The sequence below is a fragment of the Brachypodium distachyon genome, chromosome 3 (genome assembly GCF_000005505.3).
Source record: "Brachypodium distachyon strain Bd21 chromosome 3, Brachypodium_distachyon_v3.0, whole genome shotgun sequence".
NCBI lineage: Eukaryota > Viridiplantae > Streptophyta > Magnoliopsida > Poales > Poaceae > Brachypodium > Brachypodium distachyon.
In genome coordinates, this window is record NC_016133.3 from 39,211,332 (window position 1) to 39,232,604 (window position 21,273).

Genomic DNA, 21,273 nt, shown 5'->3' on the forward strand with positions numbered 1-21,273 from the left:
TGTTAAAGTCTTATTTTTTCATGCTTAACGAGATGGAACAATAATATCATGTGTTAGCTGCTAAATAAAGTATTAGATTCATCAGTGTCGGCTTTGGAAAAAAAGCCGCTACTCATGTTGCGTAGCCCAAAGAAACACAAAAACGGAATGCACGCACGCTATTGGTGGAAGAAATCAATGACGTGTACACATCCTGCTCTCTCTCTCTCCTCTCTTATTCACCCCACGATCTCCTCTCTCCCGTCCATCTCGTTCTCTTCTCTCCTCTCGTCTTTCCCCCTGGCCGACCTCCTCCTCCTCCGTCCAAGTCCATGCCACAGAGGAGAGGGCGCCAATCCAGCAAAGAGCCGCCGCTGCCATGGAGGGCGGCGCCGACCTCCTCATCCGCCCGTCCCCGCCTTCCGCGCTGCCAGGAAGCCGACATTGTGCCTCCCTAGTCGCCCGAGATCCAGGTTCCTCCTTCCTCTCCCTTTCTCCCGTTCCCTCTCCCCCGTTCCGTCTCTCACTGCCCCGCCCCTTCTACCTTCCTCCAGCAACAGCAGCGGCGCCCGACGCTTGGAGGACCTGCAGCGGCGCCGTCGGATCCACCGGCCACGACCCCGTCGCGGATCCGGCACGGAGGCCACCGGATCTGGCCTCTCTTCTCCTCCCGCGCGCGTCCTCCTCCCTTGAGCTCCTGCAGCAGCGGCCACGGAGGACCATGGAGCAGCAGTGCTTGGAGATCTTGCCCCGGCGCCGCCGGATCCGACGCCCCCGACCCTGAGCGCAGTCGGGTCTGGCGCCCCCGATGTGAAGCAATGCCATATTTCTTGATCTTGTTTCTGTCCAAGCTAGGGTTCTTAATCTGATTTGTGTCCATGTTGTGTGTCTGTGACGCGGCGAGCTGCCGATTCCGGCCGGCATTCCGGCCTGTTTTTTTTAAATCGCGAAATTAGTATTAGTGTCCGTCTCAGATGTGAGCCCGACATTGATGTACCACAACATCACTAAAGGTGGGTCACGCCCATTGCTGATGATACAATCGTTACAACGGTCGTCCCGTCCGTTACTGATGCGGTTTTTCGACCGTTACTGGTAAGCCTTTCTGTAGTGGTGGGATTTGCGTGGTACTCATGACCCATTTTAGGGAGTACCAAGGTATGTATAGTAAAATTCCTCCAACCAGTGCTTTTAATAACTGATCGATTCTTTTAATTATTTTTTTGATAATTTTGGAACTTTTCAGTACTTTTGTTTTAGTACTTTCCGATACTTTATGTTTCCCTACCGTTGGATCAACTAGGTTGTCTTCAATGTTGGGAAAAGGAATGAGTACTCTCAAATGTTTTACTCCCTCCGTTCTATAATTCTTGTCTCAAAATTGCCCCAAAATGGATGTATCTATTCCAAAAGAGTCTAAATAGATGTAATATTTCGACAAGAATTATGAGACAAAGGGAGCAGCTTTAATGTAAGAAAGTAATCGATTTGTGCACATGGATCATGTCGCCGCTCCCCACGTAAATTTGAAGCACAAGATGAAGAGACAAGCAAAAAAAATGAATGTGATTTCGCTATTTGCCATCCAAACAAAATTTCGAATGAACCAGAACCAAACTATTTTCAAATTAATACCAAAATCCAAACTCAAACGCACGGATAGATCATCTTGGCGTGGATACATATTTTTTTTCCCGCACACCCCACACACACACACTCAACATCCACACCACACGGTAGTATTAGTACAACCTGAGATACGCAGACGTACGTACTGACCCGCCGGCATGCAGGTCTTATTTAAGAAGACAAATAACATCAAGCACGTGGATATCGAGACAGTCACCATGCATGATGCATGCACACACTCACCCCAGCCTCTAGCTGCATGCGTGCGGATCGATGTCGAAGACGCCGGCCCGCTCTTAGACATGGCAGAGCTCACAGCCGGTGGTTGGGGCAACTCGACGGCTAGTACCGGTGTCCGGGCCGACTAGGGCTCCATTAGGAGGTTCTGAGCCTGAGGCAGCTGCAGAAGTAGTAGTAGCAGCAGCAGCAGCAGCGTCAATGCTGCTGGTCCTGTCGCCCGGGCCTGCGCCGATGCCATGCCTTGTGGAAGGGATGATCATGAAGACGAAGCTGGCGAGGAAGCCCGAGGCGAGCGGCATGTTGACGAGGAACTCCCTCCACTGGGGCTTCTCGAGCGGGACGAGGCACTTCTGCACGCCGGAGTCGCAGAAGGCGAGGGAGATGAACACAACGAAGCGGAAGAAGGAGTGAAGCCAGTCTCGCGTCCTGACGGCCCGCTTGTTCCTCTCGCGCTCGTCGATGGGCTCGTCGTGGTTGAACGGCATGAAACCACCCCAGCGGCGGCAGTGGAGCGGGAGGGCGACCCCGTAGTAGGTGTGGCCGCTCTCGTCGGTGACGCTGTCCGTGAAGGAGAGGAAGGAGCAGAGCACGCCGAGGAAAAGGATGAGCGCCCAGGTGAAGTAGCGGTTCACGGGGTAGCACTCGCCGTGGTTGGTGAAGGACGGCGCCAGCGTCTGGAAGGCCGTCGTGGTGCCCGTCGGCAGGAGCCGGGCCAGGTTCGACGCCGCCGACAGCGTCTTGTCGTACAGGTTGGAGCTGTTGTTATTACCATTGTTAGTGCTACCATCTTTGGCCGTGCCCGTGGATGCCGATGCCGCCGCCGGGTCTTCTGTACGATGCTGATCGTCCTTCGCCTTCGCGTCGCCGGAGCCGGCCATGCTGTTGATCGATATCTGGTCCTGGTGGGGTGGATAAATTAATCGATCTGTGCAAAGAGCTACGTCGATCTGCATGGCCTTTTATAGGCAGTGGACCGAGGGTGCCGTATAAGGTCTAGGGAGCAGCGGCTGCACCGCACCAGATGCTAAATGCTGGAAAGACGAAAGCGACATGCACCACGTACAAGGTGCATTAATTCGATGATACATCTTGCGAGGTACGCAGGTATAGGGGTTTGCTTGAACAGTAGGCAAAGAACCACAACCCACATACAAGCAGATATATCGGCGACGATGGACATGGACCGTACGTACGTCTTCCCTCAAGTAGTTAAGGTGATCTTTCTTGCATGGGCCGATGCGCGCCTTCCTAGCTTCAGTAAGACAAATCAGGACCACAGCTGAAAAAAAAAGACAAATCAGGACCATGCATATGCAACGGTGTAAAGCTGGCTCGACAGTACTGTTGATGATATATTCCACATAAGGAGTACAATACAATACTAGCCCGTAGCTACATCTGTTTTCGTAAACACTAGACATGTCGAATGTGCTTCTCTAACTTTGACTGACGATATATATCGGAAGTAATTTGTTGAATGAAAATAATTAGGGCCAAGTAAGTCCCAGAAGCCACTGGATTGATCTAGCAAAATTAGTGCAGGACACAACAGTTAATATAGGTATTCAAATAAAAGAACACTACAACCATGTCCCTCGTTTTTTTTGCATAGGAGCACCAAAGAAACAAGATAAGCAATCAAGTCCTCGCTACTACAAAACAGTGTATATGTGACGAGTCATCAGTGACGGGCCTTTTGTACCCGTCACTGATGATGAGTGTTCATCAGTGACGGTCACGTGCTCGCCCGTCACTGATGACCCCTTATCAGTGACGGGTGTGGTACGCCCGCCACTGATGACCACTCATCAGTAACGGACACACAGAGCCCGTCACTCATGACCACTCATCAGTAACGGGCTCGCGAGGCCCGTCACTAATGATTCGATGTGAAAAATAACAAAATTCACAAAAACACACATCAGTGGCGGGCTTGAAATCTAAGCCCGCCACTGATGAGCCCTGGAGACATTTGTGCCCAGCTCTTTAATTGGGCCGGCCCAGTATTTGCTAGGGTTTGAGAGGGTGGTATAAATAACCCCTCCCCAAACCCCACCCCTTCTCTCTCCCTCATCCCCGCCGCCATCCCCAAGCCCCACCCCTTCTCTCTTCTCTTCCCCGAACTCTCCCTCTGCTCTCTTCTCTCACGCTATCTTCTCTCCCTCTCTTCTGCCCATGCGATCTCTTCTCTCACGCGATCCCCAAGCCCCACCCCTTCTTTCTTCTTCCAGCGCCATGGGAAGCCGGCGACCCCTGACCTCGGCACCGGCCGCCTGCCTCTTGCCTCGCGCCGCCGTGGGAAGTCGCCGCCGGATCCGCCCCTGATCTCGTCCCCGACCACCTCCGCCCTCGCCATCTCCTCCCCTCCCCTCCCCTCGCACAATCCTCCCTCTCTCACGCTCTCTTGTCTGTCCTCTAGGCACCGAAGCAGCTGCCATGGAGGCCCGCCCATCTTCTTCCCGCCCCCCGGTCTCCTTCCTTGTGGCGCGGCGTCGCCGGATCCGCAGGCACCAACCCAGTACGGCACCAGATCCAGCCTCTCCCTCGGCCCAACAGCGGCCGGATCCGGGCTCCCCCGTCGCCGGCCGCCGGTAACCCCCCATCTCTCTCTCTCTCTGTCTCGTTGATTGCTAATTATCTTCTGCTTTGAATGCATTCGATGTTTTGATGTTGATTTTCTCGTACTGCTGCTACTATCTCTACTGCAGAATTTGTACGCAATTAGAAAAAGAAAAGCATGGCTAGCATAATAATATGCTGGCCATGAGCTTTTTTCTTAATTTTGCTCAAAACTCATCATCGTCGGTCACCAAGTAGGCTGCCCGCCACTGATGATTGTACATTAGTAACGGTCGCTCCGACCGTTACTGATGATGGCATCATCAGTAACAGGAAGTTAGTAATGGTCGCCCCGCCCGTTACTGATGCGGTTTTTCGACCGTTACTGATAAGCCTTTCTGTAGTAGTGCCTTCAGCCATTGCTGATGTCGCCAAGGACGAAGCCGATCGAGTTATGCAACCATGTTCGATGAAGTGCATCTATATGCCTGTGATGCCCGAACATGATCAGGATGGGTCGACCGCAACCTCTCCAAGCATGGTGGCAAGAGGCTAGCCGGAGGTTGAACAAGAAGCTGTTGGAGGTGATCGACATCGCGTTGCTACGGAGTTGGCGAATAATCCAAACCAAAACTCCAAACACCGTTGAGAATGTATATATGATCAGGATTTATGCCATCTAACTCACTAAACTGTTTCATTCGACGAACATGATACATATTCTCTTTCATGTTTAAACAAAAAATTACTATAAAAAAACCATAAGTATCACTGAACAAAAAAATTATTAATTACCAGAACACTCCCGTAAAGTAGAATGAAAAACCAAAAAAAGAAAAAGAAAAAGGTAGAAAAGGCATAGTTTCACTGATAGGCTAATTAGGGTTTCTGCTTGGAAATAAATGGTCATTATTTTCAGAACAAAATACATGTACTTCAAAAATAAATGGTCTTGTATGTATTTCAAAGATGTTCGAATTCACATCTCTCTTTAAAAATGCTGGTGAGTATCATAAGATACGTTCGTGCATATTTCAGCGAAGTTTTTGTAATAATTTCAAAAGAAACATTCATTTTTTTCTGAAGAAATGTGGAAAAAAACGAAACAAGTAAAAAAAAACAGAGCGGAAACTTCTTGGGCTGGGCCTGTTTGCGGCTTGATACAGCCTGGAGGCCGCAGGGTGTCTATTGCCGCAGAAGGGGTTCGCGCAGAAGGCAGCAAAATAGGATTCCCACCGCTAGGTCACAGTCAAACCCACCAAAGGCCACCTCTCAAAAAAAACAAAAAAACACAAAGGCCACCTCCTGCCACGCGTCCGCTGGAACCGGAAGGAGCTTCCAGAGCGCGCCACGCCAACCCCTTCCGGCTTCCTCCTACTCTCCCACCGCCCAGGCGGCCACAGCTCGCTTCCCCCCCTCCTTCCATTCGATCCAAACCCCCCAGAACCTGTCGAAGAAGAAGCCCCGAAACCCCTAGAACGAGAAAGCGAAGCCATGGAGAAGAAGGATCTTCTCGGGGTTCGATCGAAGCCGGCGGCGACGAAGAGGCGGCGCAAGGTGGCAGCCGGCGGCGGAAGCCGCTGGGGGATCGCTAAGGCGGTCGCTGAATACCTCGCATCCGACTCCTACATGTACGCGCCGCTGGTTTCCGACCCTCAGCAGCCGCCGCCACCTCCAGCAGCAGCGCCCGCGACAGGCTCTCCTGGTTAGTTATTGATTCATCATTCCTAATCCTTCCTGCCCTCTGGTAATTTAGGGCCGGTGCTAGATTCCATCTCAGACAAATGGTGTCTGTGCCCCAGATTTACATACCGAACTTAAGATTGGGTACAACACCATCAACTCCGCTAACAGCGGGTAAATAAGTTGGGACTGTCTATTCCTTGAGTCATGCAGTTTCACGTTTGTACACCTAAAAAATAGAGTAAAAACGAAAGTTACACACAATTTTTTGTGCAACTTTTACTTCTCCCTTGACCAAAACAGCTGGCTGTAGAGAAAAACTGAAACTCGAAGAAGAGATTACTCCCTCCGTTTCATAATTTGTCTCAAAATGGACGTATCTATTCCTAAAAAGTGTCACATACATGTAATATTTCGGCAAGAATTATGGAACGGAGGGAGTAGATGTTATCGGGGAAAAAAAACAGAAGAGATCACAACGATGTACATTTTTTCTCAAGTGAGCTACCGTGGGCATTTGCCAGCCTGAACCATTTCAATTAAATGAACGAATCATGGCAGAACTAAAAACACTGGCAGCAAAGGGCAAAAAATTCTTGTAGGTTGATCGCAACAGTAGAGCATATGAGAATTCAGTTGTTTTTGGTTACCTGTAAGATAATTTAGAGCATCTGAAGTCAAATTTCACGGGCTTTCGGATGATCAGTAATCCAGTATAGCATATGAACAGGTTGCATTCCGCTGTTTATCCTATAGAGATGGCTAAACAGTGTAGGTTTACAAAGCAATCCAATTAGTCGGAACTAAAAGAGTTGCAATTAACCATCCTAACTTACTTATTTTTCCTTTTGCCTGTTCTGCTTTAGATGCTCTCTTAAGAAAATAAAACTGCCAACAGCATTACACCGTGTTATGTATCCAAATTATGTGCAGTCTTAAAACCTTGAGTTAAACCATCATTGCTCAAGGCATTGTTCTTTAGTCCATTTCGATGAGAAGACATACTGGTTTAATTCTTAATGTCAATCTACCTCAAGGCATTGTTCACTTAGTCTATTTCGATGAGAAGACATACTGGTTTAATTCTTAATGTCAATCTACCTTTGTTTTCACTTCACAATATGTTGTTGTGCTACTTCTGCAGAGAAAGAAGTAACCCTGGTGCAAAAATACAGAGGCTCTTGGCGCAGTACATTTGCTGCCTGCTAGAAGCATTTATGCAGATGCTGGAGTTGTTAACCAAGGTGTAGTCTCTTAGCATAGGCGTCAAGCTTTACTGTCAGTCATTTTATTCTCTGTTCTGTTAATGCATATGTGATGTGTCTTACCTTTGTTCTGGAGCTGCTGCCTCCGAGAAAGGCTAACAAGTTAATGCTGGGATCATGTGTAACTATCTGTACCTTGTCTTGTCTCTTCGCTAATTCAGCCAGACCAATCAAGTGTGTCAAGAATGTTCTGCTACTTCGCCTTCTTTTCTGTGTTATACTAGTACTATGCTATTCTCTATTGATGATGTACTCCCTCCGATCCTAAATTATTGTCTCAAATTTGCCCAAATATGAATGTATCTATTCATAAAAAGTGTCTAGATACATGTAATGTTTCGACAACAAATTAGAATCGGAGGTAGGAGCATAATTCCTCTAATTTCTTCTGTTCTATCTATCCATCTTTGTGCCTGAGAAGTGCTACTGCATTCTCTACTATCATATATTGATTCAGGGTCGGTGCTAGTCAGGATGTTCTTGCAATGATTGTTGGGCCTTGCTGAGTTGCCTGGTTGGTCCCACTAGTGATTTCTGTTTTTGTTTTTCTGGTTGCTTCATGGCATTAGTCAAAGATGCTTCGTCATTAGGCATATCTGGCTATCAGTATTTTCTGTACAGTAACATCCATACATGACTGTTGTGACTAGTGACTACCCATAACTGAGAGCCTGAGACCCAAAGTAGCTATATCCAGTGGAATTGGAAGTTTATAGGTTTGGATATAAACTAGACGCGCCTTCTGGGCCGGCTATGCCACTTTTTAATCGAATTGATGAGCTTTGTCTGATCACGCAAGGATTCCCCATTTACCTGTCTGCAGGGTACAGCCATCCGTGGGTCTGTGGCGATCTGTTGTTTGTTAAGGCTTGCTGATCCCAAATTAGGTGATGATCTTTCGCACTTGAAGACTTGTCATCAACTTCCTTTCCACTATCCTTGTGCCTTTGTCGCTTGGAGGTTCATTGACTGATTGACTCTTCCTTGGCATAAAGTTTCAAAACCTTTTAGCATCAACTTGATTTCACCCTCCAATTTTTCCATCTTGTCATTGAAGGTGATCCAATTGCACCGTAAAAAAGAGCTGCCTTATGCCGCGAAACCTAGAGAGAAGAACCACGCGATGGCTGAATCCTACGCTCAATCATCAAGACGAAATAACAAAACACTAATTCGACGTGGCATAGCTCAGAATACGGCCCATCTGACCTCACTACAGACATAACAAAGCTGGTATATAGAGTTGTTAACTGGAGAAGTAGGGATATGATATATTTGAGATCATCTGTCTCCTGTCATTGTTCCATCTTAACATTGAACTGCTGTTCAAAGAGGACTAAACTTCAAGTTTGTCGGCTCCGCCGACGACACGTCTTTTCAAGTTTCAACCTCTACATGCTGATCAGTTTCATTGGCTTGCTTTCATTTTTAATATTGTGCTGTTCATCATGTTGTCATATTACTGTTCGTCAGAATTTCCATTAATTCTTCTATGGGCGAAACAATCATGCATGCATCTCTGGAAATATATGAATGGAATGGCTGGCCCTCTTTGCTGAGATCGAGCCTGGCAGCAAACCTGATTGCCAGCGTAAAACTGTTGCACCTTCCCTTGCTCTATTATTCCCGTTCATTTTTGTCGCTTGATCATCAACCTCATGTCATCAGTCATCACTCACCACAAGCCAGTGCTTTTGCTCAGTCCCATCACTAATGCTTTTCCCTGATGAACCTGCGAAGCATTTCTAGTGTTCTAGAGCGGTTGGTAGCACAGATTAGAAAGGGGGAGAGAAAAACACACACACACACACAAGGAACTTTAGCCATAGCTGTTGGGCCACTTCCATCATTGCTCTGGCCGGGATGTAACTTGTGTTTGGGTCTGATAAGGTTAGCCGCACGGGGACTACTCATGAGGACAAGTGCGTGCATGGACAATTATGAGATAGATCCGTGGTCTAAAGTTCTAAACATCGTTGAATACGACCACCGGGCGTGTGATGGATGGATGGATGGTGTTGGACCTTATCAGAGAATTAGAAGTAGTACATTCCAGTCTGCTAGCTGCAGCCTGGGATGGATCATGGCTGCAGGCGCTAATTAACGAAGGATCGATGGCGATGCGGACGTGTGTGAGGCTTTGATTAGCGGGTGGTCCGGCAACGGCGTGAGGAAGAAATCCACACGGGTATAGTAGGGGAGCTGGGGTCGAGCTGAGCTGAGAATTGGTTGGAACAGAAGAAGAGGACCAGCCACATGCGTGCACATGGCCAGAATGCCCCCACATTCGCATGTCGCTTGCGGCTGGATTTGGATATGCATGCATGCATGCAACTCTGATATAATCTTGGTGGTGAATCTGATTGAATGAATGTACGCCTGCTGCCTGTATGCTGAAAAGGAAGTGAGGTTCTTCCAGGAGGCCAAGATCAAATGCCTCCCTGCTCCTGCAATTTGAGGAGGAGCTATATACTCCCTCCGTTCCATAATTCTTGCCGAAATATTACATGTATCTAGACACTTTTTAGAAATAGATACATTCATATTTGGATAAGTTTGAGAAAAGAATTATGGAACGGAGGGAGTACATACGAGTACTTAATTTGTTGGTTATATGTACTGGGAAGTTGTTACATACATGTCTGGTACCACAAACTAACTGACTTTGTTTTACAGGAACGGTGCAGCATGTGTATTGAAGTTTAATTTGGTTTCTTTCATGTGAACCCATTTCTGATAAGTGTGGTATACTCACGTCAGAAAAGATCAATGTGATGCATGCAATCATTGTAAGATCTTGAATTTATTAATTGCACCGATCGAAATGAGGCTATTGTAGCTCTCCTCACCCCAGATGGATCCCTGTTGAAACTACCGGTTGGTCGAGCTGCTCAAGACGCAGGAACAGTCCTGTGATGCTTTGTTTGCTTTTGCTTTCTGCTGCTGCAAGGCGTCATTACTTGCATCGTTGCCGCAAGCCAGAAATTAATCTGCTCTTTCTGTGGTTGTGATCAGGAAGCTAGTTACCTTTAATGATTTGAGTAGCGTCTATTCAAACTCGTGGTTGAATGTTAATATATTTCCCTGTAAATATATCGCCTGGCAAATTATTGCATAGCTAGATTGATACCAGACCCATTCCGAGGATAAATTAATTGCATTATGTACTAGCTTCTCAGAATGCAATCCCTGCCCTGCTGCATGCATGTGATTAGGATAGCTGATGCACTCGAAAGGTAGAAACCCACGTCGTCCATAAATCAGGATTGAGCTTTGCCTCTCTTTTGTCTGCATGGTGAACAGAACGCGGGCAAGCTAATCTGGATCATATCGATCGTCTACTCCTTTTCCTTTCCTTTCCTTTTCTTTTCTTTTCTTTTCTCTTCAGGGGCATCAACATGTTATCAAGGCGCATGCGCGGTTTGTCACCATTTGCATGCCATATCTCTTCCTTGATGTTGATGATTGCCTTGCCGGACGCCGATTGCTTTGACAGGACATCATTTGGCTTGGGTCCTTCAAAGTATAGCTTAAACTACAGTAGTATTACACAGGTCCATGGGGTGTGGCGTCTTCTTGTCCTCAATCCTCATTAGAGCCACTTGCAACTTGGTTTCTATCAACACATAATTCTGTTGGAAGTGGAGCAAAACTGGTGATTTTACGGCGGCTTCGGCCTACGCCTCCTTTTTCCATGCTCTTGAGCGAAAGTCGGGGGCCGCTCAGGTTTGGGACTCTAGGGCGCCGGGCAAATGCAAGTTCTTCATGTGGCTGGCCATCCACAATCGTTGTTGGACTTCGGACCGTCTTGATAGACGTGGTCTGCCGCACCCTGACCGTTGTCCCTTCTGTGACCAGGAGCAGGAAACGTTGGACCACCTTCTTCTTGGTTGTGTGTTCTCGAGACAAGTTTGGGCATCTTGCTTGATGTCGTGGGACAAATTTTGCTGGGTTCCCAACTGATTCTCTTGTGGAATGGTGGACTACTCTGGAGGTGGCGAGCAAGAGGGAGCGGAAGAACCTAAACAATAGTGTTACGTTGGTTTGTTGGTGTCTTTGGAGGCATAAAAACTCCGTGGTTTTTGATGGGGCGCCTCCTAGAATCGATCAGGTTCTTCGTGTTATTAGAAGGGAGGGTAGTGCTTGGACTAAGGTGGCGCTTTTCAAAGGGGTTAACTTTGGGTTTGGTAGCTTAGTGGATTCGGAGTAGGTTGTAAGTGAGTAGCCGCTTGTTTGTGGCCAACGGGCTTGTAACCGCGTCGTGGTAATTCCTTCTTCAATATATAATACACCTACTTGGTGTATTCTAGAAGAAAAAAGAAAAAAAAAGAAAAAATTATGCATTCCATACACTTGGTTTTGTTTTGTATGAATACTAAATTTCGTTTCGTGGAAGAAGACCACCCATGGTTGTCAGGGCAACCACAAGTTATATACTGTATTGTTTTGTTTTGTCCAAACACACGTCGGCTGGACTTTCTTCTTTTGAGGGAAAACCGAAGAGCCCTTTAGCAAAGTTGTTGCCTGCTTTGTACTTATTCTGGTGGATGCTCCAGATAATGCTGAGCTGCTTCCTAATGATCAGTGAGCGAAGGAGTTGACATTTCTTATTTGACACCGTCTAGTGTACAGCATGTGGCATTCTACTTTTCACACAGAGTATTGTTATGGCTGTGACATAGCTCACACAGGCACATCTCTTTTCATAGAAAAAGGAAATTTATTATTTTCTGGCCACTACATATATAGAGGATACGCAACATTGTTTTATACATGGAGTGCAAAAGGTGCGCAGCATCGGAAGACCATGACTACGGGAAGAAGAAGAAAAAACAGCCACCGTAAAAGAACAAACGAACAGTCTAACCGGTTAAGGACAGATCGGCAAAATGTAAAAATAAAATACTCCTAAAGAAATTACACTGAGGCCGGGAAACAAGTCGCCATACATATTTGGCGATGTGTGTTTTGTGTTGCCTCCTTGAATACATTGTCGTCAATGTTGGAGATCTATCCTTCACTGGTTGTATCCGAGAATGAAGGTGTGCGATGGTTCCTTGTTCAGCAGTTTTCTTTTACCAGTAAAACACATCTACATCATCTATTTTTGTTTTCGAAAAAGAGGACATCCGCAGCTTCTGCATCGATCGACGCACATCATCTATTATATACTAAAAGCAATATGAGGGGTACCGAGAAAAGGCTTCACGTTGATCCACATCCATGCAGTGAAGGTATCGATCGGGGCGACCTGATCTATCTCCCATGTACACCGTCGACTGGCTAGCCCGGACGCCTCTCCTCCTCTTCTCCCGTCCTAGCTAGACGACCCAGAGGTTCTTGCTATATCCCGTATTCCCGTACTCATCATCTCTGCTTCGCCTGCAGGTACTGCCATACTCATCTCCCGTTGTATCCCGGTTTGTTCGCATGTGCAATCAGTGTATGCAGATTGAAATTCTAGAAAACTGATTGGTCGTTGCACTAACGTTGAAGGCGGATCTTCTCTCCGGATTAAACTGGCGTCAGATTTTCCATGCCTAACTTCGACCCACACTAGGACCAACAAAAATCCTACCAGACTACCACACATATTAGAGATAGTACAGTGTCCGTGCGTTGCCATGGCCTCTTAAACATGTGCACTCGAAAATTCATGTTTATACAAAACATAACAATATAATTGGACATTCAATCAAAATGATCTTGGGGCCGATGCTAGCAGCCGCGGCCACGGACATTGCACCCGGTCCACGCCGCCCGCCGGCCGTGGCTGGCGTCAGAGCACGCGGTGGCGCAAGGCACGAGGAACGGTGCGGCGGTGGATAGCGCCGATCAGTCCTGGGCCTCTCTGCTCGTCTCTTGCACGCTAATCTAATCCGGCGCCAACGCGTATCGAGAGCGGTCACCGCAAGGAGGTACTGCGCGGGCAGTTGAGTCGGCGGTGGCGGCCCGGGAAGGCAGCGCTTTGGGAATAGGAAAAGGAAGGTTCGATGGAGTAGAAGGAGACACGGAAAATCAGAACATGCACGGAAATTGATGCACGGCAGACGACGACGAAGGAAACCTTCCTGCTTTTATTATTAGGGATAGATTAACTAAATTTCTAGCGCATAAAATAATATCAATGCATGCCTGCCTGTATGCACATGCATGGTAATCTATCTATTATATACTAAAAGCAATATGAGGGTACCGAGGGGAGGCTCCACGTTGATCCAAATCATTTAACCGTTGGATCTGATATCTAATGGCCCTATTTAATGAGAGGATATATTTGATGGGCTACAGATAAACAAAAAAGTGATTTCCGGCCAACCGGACCCAATTTGTGGGCTACCAACAAAACATCAAAATATATTAAAATCTACTAAGGCCCAATACGAATTCCCAATACGAATTAATACACGATTGCTTATTGCGCAGATATAAAACAAATAAATCAGATGGTTCGATTAAGAAAAAGAATGTCCTAAAAATAGATTAAGAAAATAAATGAGGGAAACCAAGGGGAGATACCACATTGATCCACATCACCTGAATTATATTGGCCATCAGATCTTATATTTACCGGTTAAGATTTAATGAGAAGGGTTATATACAAAAAAAACAATATGAGGTGTACCGAGGGAGGCCTCACGTTGATCCAGATCACCTCAATTGTTCTGATCGATGGATCTGAGAGTTGTTAAAACAAGACTGTTAGATCTACGTGGCACATAAATTTTGTTTCCACATCGTGCGTTACATATACTAATGAGGGCATCCCTAGTCCTTTGTCATCTTTGCCTAATGATGATCTTGCTGTTCAAAATAACCCCAATGATCTACGCATCAGACCAATTACACGAGCACGTGCCAAGTTATTAGAACAACAGGTGAACTTACTCCTAGCTGCACCTAATGTTATATTGATGAGAATTTTATACTGCCTAAGTCTTTGTATCTTTGTGTACTCAGGTTTGAGGCCGAGGCAATCATGGAGCATGGAGGAGAGGAGACCGCGTGCAAGGATCATCATGTGCTGTTATCCAACATCAAGATATGCACGAGGGAGGAGAGGGAGGCAGGCGCACCACAAACAAAGATGGAGGATACAAAACGCTAGAAGAGCAACTTGTGTGAGGGGGCAGCCAACGACAAGAATGATCTGCCCACCACAAGTTGAATACGAGTATGAGGCGCACCAGGACAGCCTACGACGAGCCCGACACGTCTAAGGGACGCCCGGACCTGCGAGTCCTTGTTTATGCCAAGTCCTATTCGGATTGGTTGTATGAGTTTGAGTCGAACTTAGTTTGAGTCTGAGTCTGAGTCCGTTTGTGTGTTTGGGCTGCCCCTCGCCTATATATACAAGGGGTACGCCTAGTGTTAGGGTGAGACCACGTTTTAGCTTATTTAGAACCTTTTGTTGAATTGCTCCAAGCATTCATCTGAAAGTATATAATTTCTCTTTGTTTCGATCAGGAATTTTACCTACACAATATTCGTTTCGATAGTGTGTTTTATCTACTGAAAGTTCGAGCGTAATCTGTCGTTCCGCTAGGAATTGGAAGATTGCGAAACCGCTTGTGGTCGGCGGACTACTGCGCAAGTGTGTGGTGTTGCGAATTTCCATTGGGTTGCAAGTTCGTCGTGCGGCGACGAGTGAACAGCCGGAAGATTTGTTGAATCATACAAGTTATCCACGTTGCTCTCTGAGAAGATCGGGCCACCCCTTATCATCTTGGTATCAGAGTTCCAGTGTTTCCTCGGTGAGCATAATCTTACCCGTAGTTAGATTTGTTTTTCGTCTTATCCAGAAAAAACCATACAAAAATTGTTAGGTTAGATTTTGCCATAGCCTTAGTTGCACCGTTTTTACTTGTGTTTAGTTGCTGGTCTTCTTCCTTTGTGTAACTTCTTTTTCCGTTTCATAGATCTTATAGGGTTGTTTCCGTGTTCTACTCTAAGTCGGCGAGATCAGTTTACCCTTGTTCTAGTCGGAGTCGCCGAGATCAGTTTTGTGGCTGAGTCCTTCTTCTAGTCGGCGTGCTGTTTCTGCGTCAAGTTTAGATCGGTTTCTTGTGTCCGATCCGAGTCCTATTTTCAGTCGACCAGTCCTTCCTGACGTCGAGTACTTTTAGGTTTCCGAGTGCTAGCCGTTTCCTTCTTTGCGTAAGCCAACCTATTTGAGACTAGCATATCTTTTTGCTCCCGGGCTGCTCTTGTTAAGAAAAGATCCAATTGATCTATAAGTTGTTTCTCGGCAAAGCTTCGGCCGCAAGGAAAGAGTAGGAAAAAAAAAGAGTCTGGAACTCTCTCCGAATTTTTTTCTAGCCTATACTGTTTTTACACTTCCGGGATCGTTTTTAGCTATCTGCCATTGTAGCGGAAAATTTGTGATCCAAAATTTGCTATTTCCAATTGTCGTTTGAGCAATCTTGTGCATGTTTCTTCTGAGCTTTTCCTAGTGTCTCTCCTTGTGCATTGCAACACGAGCTTACCTCCGACGTATATCATATTTTCAGCTCTTCCATACAGTTGCATTTGCGCCAATTATCTCCACCGTGTGTGTTTCCCGTGTGAGTCGAGTCATACGATCAGCACTAGGCCTTGTAAATTTGGTGTTGTTAGGTATCCCAACCAAGCTCCACCTTATACACCTTAGTTGTCGTATGATAGTCTTGACCCATAAAATTCGCTTGATCACACACACGTGCGTTTTAGCCACCGCAGCGGTAAGTAGCCTTTTCAATTCACTTCGGAACGGTAAGATACCTTGTTATTTTCAGTTTTGAGTGAGTTGAGATTTTCCACCTATATATATACACTTGGTTGCTGCTGTTTTTGTGTCTACCATGTCTACAGACATTGATCAGTACGATGTGGAGAAGAAGCAAGATCCTACCGGCCGGTGCAGTTCTATCAATATGAGGCGCTTTGTATGCACTTTGAGCGTCAACTCGGCCTCCAAATTGATCCCGTCGCAGAGCAAGTGCGGAACATGGAGCTGAAAGTGGACAATACCGAGAAGACCATGAATGACACGCATCAATCTATCACCACGTTGCAGCAGTCGGTTGACGCGCTACAGCTGTCCATTGGTGCTATTCAAACCACTTTGGAAGGGTTGCAAGGTGATGCCGAGAGTGTCCATGGTCGTGAGGAGGCACATCGTGAGGATGATGGTGGTTGGCTTGAACGGTTTCATCAAGACAATCTTGATCGCCGAGTGCACCATGACATTCCCAATGGTCACGGGATGGGTGGTCGTGGTGGTGGTCCGCATGGTCGTGGATTTGCTCATCGTGATGTTGACGGTGATTTCAGGCAGCCACAACATCGTGATGATGATGGCTTGGGCAGGCCCAAGTTTACAATTCCCAAGTTTGAAGGCTCCACTGATGTTGAAGAGTATCTCAATTGGGAGCTGTCGGTTGAAAAGTTATGGCGCTTGCATGAGTACACCGAAGATAGAAAGATCAAGTTGGCGTCCTCTGAATTGATGGTTATGCTTTGCTATGGTGGGAGAACCTTGTGCAAACACGAGAAGAGGAAGGATTGCCTGCTATTGTTACTTGGTTGTCCATGAAGCGAGAGATGCGTGAGCGTTTTATTCCATGCAACTACATCCGTTCTCTTTATGATAAGTTGCAGAATTTGAAGCAAGGTACCAAGTCTGTGGATGACTATCATCAGGAGATGGAGCTTATTATACATCGTGCCCGCGTGCGTGAAGATGCCGAACAAACCATGCAGCGTTTATTTTCTGGTCTGAACTTCAATGTCAAGCGCATTGTCCGGCATTACCAATACCATGATATCACGGAGTTGTTGCATCAACCACGTGAAGCAGAGGCTCAGTTGGCGGAGGATGCGAAGTTTGCTACACGTACTACCGTTGCCAAGGGTCGTTTTGCACCACGGACAGCGAGCAGCGCGTCTACTCCTAATACGGCATCCGGGTCACGTGGCACTTTCAATACCAAGCCCGAGGCTGCTATTTCTAATGCCAAGAAGCCGGTGCAGCCCGCTGCTAGTTCTGCGTCCTCTTCTAATTCTACCGCCCGTAACAGGGATATCATTTGCCATACCTGTGGCGGACGAGAACATATCCAGCTAGATTGCCCCAATAAGAGGATTATGCTTGTGAATGAAGAAACTGGTGAATATGAGTCTGGTGATGAGGTTGATCCCGAATCTGTTTTTGAGGAAGATGAGGATGATCCCCATGCTGTTGTTTACGCTGATGCTACACATCTTCCAACCATAGTTTGTACGCCGAAAGTTTTGAGTGTGGTACCTAGCTCGACCGAGGAGCAGCGTTGCAATTTGTTTCAAACCAAGGCCGTTGTGGGACACGACAAGGCGTGCAAGGTGATTATCGATGGAGGAAGTTGTCACATTCTAGCTAGTAAAGAGCTTTGCAAGAAACTGAAGTTGAAGTATTTCCCGCACCCCAATCCATACTTATTCAGTGGCTTAGTGATCACGGCGAGATGAAGATTAGCCACATGGTGCGTGTTGAGTTTCTGATTGGACCATATAAGGACACTGTTGAGTGTGATGTGGTTCCAATGATCGTGTGTCATTTGCTGCTGGGACACCCGTGGCAATCCGATAGAGATGTTCGTCACAATGGGAGAGCTAACACTTATAGTCTCCATTGGCATGGCAAGGAGGTGATATTGCGTTCGATGACACCACAACAGATTGTTAATGAATCACGACAGAAAGTTGAAGTAAATCGTGAGAATGAGCGTGAGAGATTAGATATGCGTGCGACTCCACTTTCGATGAGTGAGTGCCACAAGCCAAATTTGAGTGGTAAACAGAATGGTGAGGGAGAGGATTCCTTAGTAATGCTAGCCACCAAATCAGATTTGAGAGAGTTCAGTGAGGATCCTACTTTGGAACCTTTTGTGCTTATGTGCAAAGGTGTCCTTCTTTCTACTAACGAGATAACCCCACTGCCTATTAGTGTTTCTCATGTTTTGCATGAATTCAGCGATGTGTTTCTGAATGAAGTCCCCGCTGGTTTGCCACCGATGAGAGGGATTGAGCATCAAATTGACTTGATTTCATGAGCGTCGCTGCCCAATCGTCCACCATACCGTACGAACCCAGATGAGACGAAGGAAATTCAGAAACAAGTACAAGTGCTTCTCGACAAAGGTTATATTCGCGTAAGCTTAAGTCCTTGTGCTGTTCCTATTATTTTAGTTCCTAAGAAAGATGGTACTTGGCGCATGTGTGTAGATTGTAGAGCGATTAATAACATCACTATTCGATATCGTCCTCCTATTCCGCGTTTAGAAGATATGTTAGACGAGTTGAGTGGTGCTGCTATATTCTCTAAAATTGATTTGCGTAGTGGATACAATCAAATTAGGATGAAAGAAAAGGATGAGTGGAAAACATCCTTTAAAACTAAATTCGGTTTATATGAGTGGTTAGTCATGCCTTTTGGGTTAACTAATGCACCTAGTAGTTTCCTGCGTTTAATGAATCATGTTTTAAGGCATTGCATAGGCAAATTTGTGGTTGTGTATTTTGATCATATACTTATTTACAGCCACACCGAATCTGAACATGTTGATCATATTAGACAAGTCTTGCAAGTGTTGCGTGATGCCAAATTATTTGGTAACATGGAAAAGTGCACATTTTGCAAAGATATGGTCATTTTCTTGGGTTATGTTCTTTCTGCCTATGGGGTTGAGTTGATGAATCTAAAATTGAAGCAATTAAAAATTGGCCTACTCCTGTCAATGTTAGTCAATTTCGAAGTTTTCATGGTCTTCCTGGTTTTTATAGACGTTTTGTGAAAGATTTCAGCACCATTGCTGCTCCATTGAATGAACTAACTAAAAAGGGTGTTGATTTTGTTTGGGGACCAGCCCAAGATAATGCTTTTGATGAAGTAAAGAATCGTTTAATTGTTGCACCTTTGCTTGTTTTACCTAATTTTGCTAAACAATTTGAGATTGAGTGTGATGCTAGTGGAATAGGTATTGGTGGTGTTTTGATGCAAGAGGGTCGTCCGATTGCATATTTTAGTGAGAAATTGAATGGTGCACAATTAAACTATCTTGTTTATGACAAAGAATTATATGCTCTTGTTCGTGTTTTGAGGTTTGGCAACATTATTTATCGCTTAAAGAGTTCATTATACATTCCGATCATGAGGCTTTAAAGTATTTGAAAGGCCAAGCTAAATTGAACCGACGACATGCTAAGTGGGTGGAATTTATTGAATCTCTTCCTTGCATTATTAAGCATAAAAAGGGTAAAGAAAACGTGGTTGCTGATGCTCTTTCTAGGAAAGTTGTGCTTTTGAATCAATTGGATGTTAAAGTTCCTGGATTAGAGAGTTTACGTGATTTATATATACTTCTGATCGTGACTTTGCTGCACCTTATAATCTTTGTAAGGATGAGAAAGGATGGGATAAGTTTCACATACATGATGGGTTTTTGTTTCGAGCTAACAAACTTTGTGTACCCGAGTCGTCCGTGCGTTTGTTATTGCTGCAGGAATCACATGCCGGCGGCTTGATGGGTCACTTTGGACGTGAAAAGACTTTACTTATGCTTAATGAGAATTTTTATTGGCCAAAGCTGAGGCGTGATGTGGACAGGTTTGTCAAAAGGTGTATTACTTGTCATAAGGCCAAGTCCAAGCTGAAACCTCACGGTTTGTATACCCCTCTTCCTGCCCCTAGTGTTCCATGGGAAGATATTAGCATGGATTTTGTGTTGGGATTGCCTAGGACCAGGAGAGGACATGATTCTATATTTGTGGTAGTGGATTGTTTTTCTAAGATGGCGCATTTTATTTCCTGCCACAAGAGCAACGATGCGTCGCAAATTGCTAATCTGTTTTTCAGGGACATCATGAGATTGCATGGAGTACCAAGGACGATTGTTTCTGATCGTGACGTGAAGTTCATGAGCTAATTTTGGAAGACGCTTTGGGGGAAGCTAGGAAAGAAGTTGCTGTTCCGCACTACTTGTCATCCCCAAATCGATGGCCAAACGGAGGTGGTGAATCGCACACTTTCAACGTTGTTGCGATCAATGATCAAGAAGAACCCTTCGTGCATGGGAGGAGTGTCTGCGCATGTGGAATTTGCATATAACAAGGCGGTACATTCAACAACGCAGCTCTGTCCGTTTGAGGTGGTCTATGGTTTCAAAACCATTACGCCACTTGATTTGCTGCCACTTCCAAGTCAAGAGCGTGTGAATATGGAGGCATCCAAGCCTGCTGATTTTGTTCGGAAGATAAATGAGAAGACTAAAGAAGCAATAGAAAAGAAGGGCAAGTACAGTGCTGCACGTGTCAATACAAAGCGAAAAGAAGTGCTCTTTCAGCTCGGCGATCTGGTATGGGTTCATTTTCGCAAGGATATATTTCTTGAACAACGTAAGTCAAAGTTGCTGCCACAAGGAGATGGACCATACAAGGTGCTTGCCAAGATCAATGATAATGCTTACAAGATAGATCTTCCAACCGATAAGTTTGGGGCGAGTAATTCGTTCAACGTTGCTGATTTGACGCCATATGATGGAGAAGACCTTGAAGCGTCGAGATTGACGCCTTTTGAAGAGGGGGAGGATGATGAGGGCATCCCTAGTCCTTTGTCATCTTTGCCTAATGATGATCTTGCTGTTCAAGATAAACCCAATGATCTATGCATTAGACCAATTACACGAGCACGTGCCAAGTTATTAGAACAACAGGTGAACTCACTCCTAACTGCACCTGATGTTTATATTGATGAGAATTTTATACTGCCTAAGTCTTTGTATCTTTGTGTACTCAGGTTTGAGGCCGAGGCAATCATGGAGCGTGGAGGAGAGGAGGGCGCGTGCAAGGATCATCATGTGCTGTTATCCAACATCAAGATATGCACGAGGGAGGAGAGTGAGGC

At 45.9% G+C, this 21,273-nt stretch overlaps 2 protein-coding genes and 1 long non-coding RNA gene across 3 annotated transcripts; 2 read left to right on the forward strand and 1 right to left on the reverse strand.

The window, feature by feature from the left end:
- The first annotated feature begins 207 nt into the window (after positions 1–207).
- Positions 208–1,217, forward strand: LOC106866438. The gene is made up of 2 exons (XR_001406799.2): positions 208–452; positions 534–1,217. It is a non-coding gene; the product is annotated as an uncharacterized LOC106866438 (long non-coding RNA).
- Positions 1,218–1,588: 371 nt separating this feature from the next.
- LOC100843477 (protein DMP2) lies at positions 1,589–2,763 on the reverse strand. The gene has a single exon (XM_003572196.3). It carries the CDS (start codon positions 2,724–2,726, stop codon positions 1,905–1,907), a length of 822 nt encoding a protein of 273 aa, XP_003572244.1. The 5' UTR covers positions 2,727–2,763; the 3' UTR covers positions 1,589–1,904.
- Positions 2,764–5,717: 2,954 nt separating this feature from the next.
- On the forward strand, positions 5,718–7,598 carry LOC104583716. Its single transcript, XM_010236876.3, has 2 exons — positions 5,718–6,112; positions 7,235–7,598. The coding sequence occupies exons 1-2, from the start codon at positions 5,902–5,904 to the stop codon at positions 7,297–7,299; spliced, it is 276 nt and encodes a 91-aa protein (XP_010235178.1). The 5' UTR covers positions 5,718–5,901; the 3' UTR covers positions 7,300–7,598.
- Positions 7,599–21,273: the final 13,675 nt, after the last annotated feature.